General features: G+C 66.1%; 1 protein-coding gene across 1 annotated transcript; it reads left to right on the forward strand.

Moving 5' to 3' along the window:
- Window positions 1–1,169: 1,169 nt before the first annotated feature.
- On the forward strand, window positions 1,170–3,313 carry RAX (retina and anterior neural fold homeobox). Its single transcript, XM_074994331.1, has 3 exons — window positions 1,170–1,419; window positions 1,515–1,741; window positions 2,858–3,313. Exons 1-3 carry the CDS (start codon window positions 1,170–1,172, stop codon window positions 3,311–3,313), a joined length of 933 nt encoding a protein of 310 aa, XP_074850432.1.
- The last annotated feature ends 5,261 nt before the right edge of the window (window positions 3,314–8,574 follow it).

Consider the following 8,574-nt stretch of genomic DNA (forward strand, 5'->3'; position numbering starts at 1 on the left):
TCTTTCCCGCCCCAGCTGTCGCTGAAGAAGTCGGTGGGGCTGCGGGAGGTACAGGCGGAGGGGCTGGAGCGCTTTCCCCGGGGGAGGGAGCAGATTCTCCCCCGATCTCACCCCAGCGGCCGAAGAGCTCCAGCACTGACTCCCGAGGGGAGCCCCCGCTCCTTCTACAGCCTCCCCTCCCTGCAGGGCACCCCGCGGGCGGGCCGGCGGGACTGCGGCTGCGAACTCCCCGGTGAGTCAAGGCGTGAAGCCGGGGGCTCCCCGCGTCCCCTTTACTGCAGGCGGCCGGCGCGTCCCTGGGCCAAGCTGGGAGGAGCAAAGGGAGCGGCGCCCCTTGGCGTCACGGCCGGGCTGGAGAGGAGCCCTTTAAGCCCAGCGCTCCGCTCAGCCGGCGGCGGGGCCGGGAACGTGGCGCTTTTCCCTTCGCTCCGGCGGCAGGCGGCTGGGACAGCGCGAGGAGAGCCGCGTGTGCCCCGCGCTCCGGGGAACCCGGCCGCACAGCGCGAGACAAGCCGGGAGCGCAGCGCAGCGAGCCCAAGCCAGTCCCGCCCCCCGCCCCGCCGAGCAGCCGCGGTCCTTGCACCCGCCCGGGGCCGGCGGCGGGCCAGGCGCGTTGCAGTCTCAGAGGGGAACCTCGGGAGCGACCCGCCCGCGCAATCCCCGGGATCTAGCGCCAGGGCGCGGCCAGGCCCCTGGCACGGGCGAGGCGGGCGCGCCGGGCGGCCCGGCTGAGCGCGGTGGCGGCCCGGGGGCGGGAGGGACGCGGCAGCTGAACGCACTGGCTGAAGGAGCGGCCGGAGCTCCGAGCGGCCCGGACGCGGCTCCGCCCCGCTGGGTCTCTCGGGGCGGCCCCGGCAGTGCGGGTGCCCGGACACACAAAGCCCGCGGCGTGGCCGGCCGGCGCAGCCCACGGGGGGTTGAAATTCCCCGGCGGGCCACGGCTGAGCCACTCGCGGAGCAGCCCAGGGGTGGCCCCGGCCTCTGCCCCCCGCGCAGCTGGAGGCCTGGGCGTGCGCTCAGGGGCTGTTCCCAGCCTGCCGGGCTCTGACATCAGGGAGCTGGGGGCGGCTCCCCCTCCCCTTCCCTCCCCTCCCCTCCCCGCGGGACTCTCCCGCCCCCGGCTCAGCCCGGCTGGCAGCAGAGCAGCGCCGAGGAGGCGGCGGGGCTCCATGCACCTGCCCGGCTCGCCGGCCCCCATGGCGGACGGCGGCTTCTCCCTGTCGGCCCAGCTGGGCAGGAGCCCCGGCGGGCCCCCGTCCCGGCTGCACAGCATCGAGGCCATCCTGGGCTTCCCCAAGGCGGACGGGCTGCTGGGCGCCTTCCCGCCCGCCGCTAGCCCGCAGGCCCCCGACGGGGCGGACGCCCGCAGCTGCCCCAAGGCGCCGGGCGAGCCCGAGAGCGGGGCCGAGGCGTACCAAGGTGAGCGGGGGCACCCGGGGCGGGGAGGGGGGCGGGCGCCGGGGGGGGGCAGAGTCCGGGCCGCGGGCCCCGCCTGACCCGCTCTCCCTCTGCAGAGCCCGGCTGCCCCCTGCCGCCGCAGGAGCGGCTCAGCCCGCCGGCCCCGGCCGCCCCGCTGGCGGGGGAGGAGCAGCCCAAGAAGAAGCACCGGCGGAACCGCACCACCTTCACCACCTACCAGCTGCACGAGCTGGAGCGGGCCTTCGAGAAGTCGCACTACCCCGACGTGTACAGCCGCGAGGAGCTGGCGGTCAAGGTCAACCTGCCCGAAGTGCGCGTGCAGGTAGGCGAGCCCGGCCCCGCGCCCCCGCGGGCTTTGCAGGGCCGGCCGGGCCCTGCTGCGATCGCTTTAATCCCGCCAGGCCCCAAGCTCTGCAGAGCGTGGCCGCGGCCGGGCCGAGCGGAGCGGAGCGGAGCGGAGCTGCGGCAGGGGACCCGGGTGCGAAGTTCTGGCCGGCTCTGGGGTGCGGGGAATTAGCAGCGGTGGGTGCCTGCCCCGGCTGCCTCGGGGCCTTTGCTCTCCAAAAGACCCGGCTTGATGGGGGGGGCGCGATAAACAGGTTTCGCTGCCGCCCGAGCTGCGGGCTCGCCAGGACAGCGGCCCCCGCTCGGCTGCACCCGCCCCGGCAGTGGGGAGGCTCCAGGAACTCCAGCGGCCTTCGGATCGGCCCCGGCTGGCTGCGGTACGCCCGGGGCTGGCTCCCTCCGGGCCAGGAGCGCCCCGGTATAGCCCTGTGCTGCCGGGAAGGCGGTGGGGTAGCGCCGGGCGGCCCGCGGTCTGCTCTGTGCCCCTCGGAAGCGGCGTTGCCACAAGGCCCCGCACACGCTGCGCGCACGGGAGACGCGGAGGGCCAGGCCGGGGGGGCGCCCAGAAGGACCTCGAATTCCCCCCAGCCCGCTGGAGGCAATGAGACCGGGAGCCCGGGTTGTGCGTGTGTGCCAGGCCCTGCTGCCTCTTCGGCCCGCTCTGCCCGCACGGAGACCGCCCGTGTGTTCCGCCGGCCCCGGGACGGTCCCCCGAAACCAGCCTGTTTCCCCCACAGAGCAGCCGCAAGTCAACTCCGCCGCCTTTGCCACCGGCTACCCCGCAGCCTTTGCCGCTCGGTCTCCGGCTGGTGAAATTCAAGGGCGCCCGGTCCCCGCAAGGGAGATCTGGGTGTAAAGACCCAAGGGATCGCTTTTCCCCCCCGGGTGTGCTGAGACTGGGGTGTGTACACACACCCGCACGCACGCACGCGCGCACACACACACACACACCCCCGCACCCGCGAACACACGCATCCGCACACGCACACACACACACCCGTACGCACGCACACTCCTGCCCCGCCCCGCGCAGACTGTTCTCTCCGCGGGCTCTTGGGTGCCCCGCTCGCTGATCCGCGCTGTGCCCTTCCAGGTGTGGTTCCAGAACAGACGAGCCAAATGGCGGCGGCAAGAGAAACTGGAAGTCACGTCCATGAAGCTGCAGGACTCCCCGATCCTCTCCTTCAGCCGCTCCCCGCAAGCCCCCGCCCTGGGCACGGTGGGCGGCAGCCTGCCGCTGGAGTCCTGGCTCAGCCCGCCCGTGGCGAGCAGCGCCCCTCTGCAGACTCTGCCCGGCTTCGTGGCTCCCCCGCAAAACCTCCCCGCCAGCTACACGCCCCCGCCCTTCCTGGGCTCGCCGCCGCCCGGCAGCCACCCCCTGCCGCCGCTGGGAACCCTGGGGCCGCCGCCGCCCTACCAGTGCGGGGCCAGCTTCGGGGACAAGTTCCCTCTGGAGGAGCCGGACCCGCGGAACTCCAGCATCGCGGCGCTGCGGCTGAAGGCCAAGGAGCACATCCAGGCCATGGGGAAGCCGTGGCAGGCGATCTGAACGGTCGGGCGGCCAACCAGCTCCCAGCCCCGGCAGGGCCGGGGCGCGCCCAGGTGACCCCGGGAGGCGCAACCCCGCGCCGCAGTGCGCACGCCAGAGCTGAGCGCCCGCGAGCCGCCGGCGGCCCCCAGCCCCGGACGTTGCGGCCCTTGGCAGTGTCTCCCCTTACTGGCCGGGCCAGGCCGGGGGGCGGAGCCGTAGGGGGACATTGGAGGAGGACGCGCTGAGCGCACGCTCTCGGCCGGGTGACCCCGAAGGGACCTTTCCCGAGGGCGCCCAGGAGCCAGCGCCGCTCCCCAGCCCGTCGCCAAGGGGCGGCCCGCGGGTCCCGTCCCAGCCGGGAGAAGCGCCGCATCAGGTTCTTCCTGCCCCCGGCTGGGGGTGTGACCCGCTCCTGGGCCATTTCCAGCGGGCAGCAGCTGCGACTAACAGCCCAGGCGCCTCCGCCGAGACCCTCCCGGCCAAGCGTGGGAAGGATGACCCGGCTGGAGAGGCAGCGGGAGCGAAGGGAGGTTGCCAGCCACACGCGCGGAGTGCTGTGTATAGGGTCACCCCACTCTCCCCATTCACCCGCCTGGCTCTGCGGCTGTTGGTTGTGCGTCGAAGTCCGGGCGCTGTGGAACCGGACTGGAAATAGCAAGACTCTTTACAGCCTGCTGGGCTCCACTGTCACTGCCCCGGAGTACTTTGCCCTCATCCGGCTGGCAGCCCTTAGCCGCCCGCCGGGCCCCTTCCCAGCTGGACCCGTCCTGCCAGTCACGCTGTGCCGCCCACTCAGCCATGTGAATCAGAAGTAACCCTGAGAAACTCCGCTGCGCTAAGGGCTTCCTCCTGCCAGTTGCCGAGCAGGCTGGTCAGGGCCCGGCAAAGCCTACAGTTTGAGTCGCTCTAATCCAGCACCCTCAGGCCCTGACCTGCCCTGGGCCGGGGGATCTGCGGGGCCATGGGAGGTCCGTATGGTCTAGCAGCGTTACCCACACTTCCTCTGCTCGCTGGGCGCTTAGGAGACACGCAGGGCTAAATTACAGCTGAGTGACAGCACAGAACACCCAGAGCCAGGACCGCTGGCTGGAAACAAACTATGGGACCAGAGAAAACTTGGCCACACCCACGCTAAGTGAGCCCCCGGCTAACCAAACCCATGCGGAGTGAGGGATGTTGCTGGGCAGTGCTGGATAAGAGAAGTACAGCCGGTAGTGTGGAGTCACTGCAGCGATATCAAGGGCGCCAGCCAGGTGCTCGCTGGCAGGCGATTGTTTCGATGGGTCAGAGGCAGAGCGCAGCACCCCTCTGCCTCCAGCCCTACCTGAGGCCTTGTTTGTATCTTTACACCAGGGTAACCACTTCCATTTTGCTGGTTCAAAATAAACGGCTCCTGCAACCCCGTACTGGTGTAAAACGTGACTGGTAGCAGCGGTGGAGCTGCCCAGCCGGGATCCTATTGACACTGGCGGAGTTACTCCAGCTTCACTCTAGTGCGACTGAAAGCGGGGCTCGCGCAGCGTGTGACCAGTGACCCCAAGTCAGTGCAAACATTGGGCCCGGTATGTATCCATGCGCTGGGGCAGCCAGGGGCCCGGGTGGAAGGTGCGCCCCCCAAGCCAGCGATGGGCACTGAGCTCTCTTCCCTGCCCCCCAGCTCGCGCTTCGCTTTCCAGCCCCCGAAGCCGCGTGTGTCCCACTCCGCTGAAGGCAGAGGGGGGAGGGGCTGTTTTCAAAACAGCGAGTTCCAGCCTTGGTTCGCTCAAGCAGCTCCCCAGTGTGCGAACGGGCCGGGCCGGGCCGGGCCGGGCCGGGCCGGGGAGCGCAGCTCAGCAAGCGCCGCCTCGGGTTTAAAAGCGCCCTGCAGCGACGCTGACGTGCTTGTTTCTGACAGGCCCCTCCCAGGGATGCACAGATTGTGAAAATATAATTAGGAGCCGGGCTTTGTCCGGCCACAATGAGCGGGAAAGGGTGAAAGAGGAGGGCTCCCAAGCTTTATTGAACCGTCCCCGGGACACAATGAGGGGCCTTGTGAGGCCTTCGCCTGCCCCTAATGAGAAACGTTAATTGCCACCATTCCCCGAGTGCGCGAAGCGCCCCGACGCGGGGGGGTTCCTTTGAGCCGGGCTCAGCCCCATCAAAGGTGGTAACAGAGATAATGGGAGAGGCAGACGCAGCCGCTCGGACAATGGCCGGGGGCCCGGGGCAGCTGCGGGATTGTAATTGCCGCTGGCTCCCTCGCCCCGCGCAATCTGCTCGCTGGCCCGGGAGGAGCTCGGGCTGGGCCCGCTTTACGTTCGGCCCCGGGGCCACAGCTGAAGCTGGGCCTGCGCGGGGGAGCGATCCGGGCCGGGTCGCTGGGGTTAGAGCTGCGGCTCCCCGCAAGGCCCTGGGCCGGGTCGCGCGGCGCTTTCCTGCCCTCTGCTGGGGCGGGGGAGGCGGGGCTCGGTGGCTGCGGCTGATATACTGGTAGAAGCACTAACTAGGGGATCCGGCCCACGCCCACCCCCTGCCTCGGCCCGCCAGCGCTGCGGGCCGGTCGGGACCCCCGAGCTCTGCGGGTGTCCGGGAAAGGCTGCGCGGACGGGTGGCCAGCGGAGAAGCTGACTCCGGTGACTCATAGCAACCCCCTAGTCGTAGCGCCGTGGGGCTCATCAAGGCTCAGCCCACCCGTGGGCGCTCGGCGAAGAAGGGTGAGCCCCGCTCAGGCCCTCGGAGGCCCCCAGCCACAATCACCGTGAGAAATGCCCACGCGCGAGAACGAACTCAGGCGCCCGGAGCGCTCCTGGAAGAGCGATAACCCGGGGGTGCCGCTCTGCGCGCATGCGCCAGTGAGAGACGCGCGGAAAACAAGTTCAGAAACTCATCAAACGCCAAAACAATTAACCGGTGTCTAAACCTGAGCCCCGCTTAGAGGGCCGAGGCCAAACGGCCCCCCCGCCACCGGCCTTGGCTCTGGCCCCCTTTAATGCTGGGAGGCCCAGCCACTGAGAAGTGAGCTGCCAATAGTCCCGGAGTGCAAGACAGCTGCGGCCAGTGCGAGGGACTCCTGGCCCCCGTCTGCTGCCCGGCCCGGTGTGGGGCAGCGGCGGGGAGCGCTTGGAGAAGAAATACGCGGGAGGAAGCTTCCGGCCCCGCCTGGCAGTAGCAGCTGGCTGGGTCCCCACGCGTGGATCGCATGGGCGAGGCCTGATCCAAAACTCGACGACGTTGCTGGGAAGCTCGTCGCGGATCGCACGGGCTGTGGCTCCGGCCCGCGGGCAGGAATTGCCAGAGCGGGTGGCGCTGGGGCGCGGGTGGGTGGCTTGGAGCTTTTCCAAGTGCCAACAGGCCCGTCCTTCGGCGTCAGCCGGGCACCTCCTTCCCTCCGCCCCCTGCCCCGGGGCAGTCAAAGGCTCGGCGTTAACCTGCACACTAGCGCCCGAAAGCAGCCGCAGCAAAACGCAGGGAGCGGAGAGGCAGCGGGACTGAGGGGCTCGCCGGGGGGTGTCTGACTGCGAGGCGGCTCCAGCGGCGGAGGCGCCTTTCAGTCTCCGGACTGAGCGCGGGGAAGGGTGACCGCGGCCACGCCGCTTTCAATAGGCTCCTGGGCGGGACAGCAGGGGCCGCCTCCCGGGGAATTGTCCCAGCACGTGACGCAGCGCTAGGCGGGAATCGCCGGCTGCCGCCCGGCCTCTGCCTTGTACCGCTTCCCGCGAGGGGTGTGCGGGGAGCGCTCGTTTGGTGCGGGGTCTAGGGCTGAGGCGAGCGGGCGGCCGGGCGGCTCCAGACGGGCTGAGCCGGGTCATTTCCTCATTGCACCAGGAAGGAAGGGGGAGCTCGCGACATTTGCGTAACTCGCACGCACTAGTGCCCCCGATTTAAACTGCGCCGCCTGCTGCCGGGAGAGAAGCGCCCCGGCGGCAGCACTTGGCACCTCCAAAGGACTCGTTCTGCTGGGTGGATTAGGCAAAGGGCCCCGCCAGAAGGAGGTCCCCTGGGTGGACGGGGGAACTCCCTGAGCCTGGCAGCGGGGAGATTTGTAACCTTGACCTTTTCCCAGCAACCCAGCCCATTTGCAGACCTGAGAGCTTCTTCTGCAAAATAACAACGGAAATCGCTGTATTTTGAAAACAGCCCCTTCCGCCTCTTTTCCTTCACCAGAGCAGGACACACGCTGCGCTGGGGGCTTGAAAACGGGGACAGATGGCAGGGCCCTTGGAAAGGAACTCGCTGCCTCAGATCATCTCTGATTTGAGGGCTGCACCTACCAGCAAAAGGGACACCCAGTCCCCTGTCTACCCTTCCCCCAACGCATTTATAACCATTGAACCTAATGACTTTAAGTAACTATGTTCAGACCCACTGTGTAGTTGTTTCACTTTCAGTCACACGAGAGTAAAGTTGGAGTAACTCCATCAGTGTCAATAAGGTCACAATGTTTTCTCAGATGTAAACGAGGGCAGTTTTCCCCATGACCTTCAGCAAAAATAGCAATTCATTATCAAAGTAGCCTGTAAGTTTCTAATACATAGATGTGAATAAGACAGTGGCTAGAGCAGGGGTCAGCAATCAAAATAGCAAGAAGAATCTTTTTTTTTTTCAAATTTGGTAAAATACTCAATAATTCAGGAGCCACAATGCATGTGAATGCAAGATGGTTCTTAATACATAATGTCAAACCATACTGTTTATAACCCCTATTTTCAGAACAGCGCACACTGATTTGTAAAGTAATACATGATTACAAACTTTTTACATACTCTATTTCCTCTTTACACATGTGTGTTTGTACCACTGTCTTCCTGACTTTCCCTCCTGAACCTTCTCCCTCTCTGGAGGAGGCTAGATTCTGAACAATTTTGTTTTTGTTTTTGAAATAATTGTACAACTGCTCTGATACTTTGATAAAGTACTCTTTTATATATACACCATCCGTGAATGGCTTTCCTCATTTCACGATCTCTCGAATTGCTACAAACCTAGCCAGAGTTATACTACTTGGTGATTTCACCTATTTAGCCGACATGTTCTTACTTTGATCTGCTTCGGGTGGCAGCTCCCCCATGTCCTTTTCCTGGCATCTCCAGCTGAATACTGTTCGGCAAAAGGAGTGTGTTTTTTGAGGAAATAACTCTCGAGGTTGCATTTTTTGTTGTTGGTGAATTTCTCATTGCAAATGAGACATAAAGGAGGACATTCAAACTAGATATAAATATGGATTGGGTCCATTCAGTATGAAATTCTCTGTTTTCATCTTTTATTTTTCATCTTTTTTGAAGCCATTCCAACCCCACTTT

The sequence above is a fragment of the Carettochelys insculpta genome, chromosome 5 (genome assembly GCF_033958435.1).
Source record: "Carettochelys insculpta isolate YL-2023 chromosome 5, ASM3395843v1, whole genome shotgun sequence".
Classification (NCBI taxonomy): Eukaryota; Metazoa; Chordata; order Testudines; family Carettochelyidae; genus Carettochelys; species Carettochelys insculpta.

Excerpts from the sequence above, each read along its gene's own strand:
- RAX (XM_074994331.1), top strand. The coding sequence starts at position 1,170 with ATGCACCTGCCCGGCTCGCCGGCCCCCATGGCGGACGGCGGCTTCTCC. Across the intron at positions 1,420-1,514 it reads CGGGGCCGAGGCGTACCAAG|AGCCCGGCTGCCCCCTGCCG; the intron begins GTGAGCGGGGGC and ends CTCCCTCTGCAG. Across the intron at positions 1,742-2,857 it reads TGCCCGAAGTGCGCGTGCAG|GTGTGGTTCCAGAACAGACG; the intron begins GTAGGCGAGCCC and ends GTGCCCTTCCAG.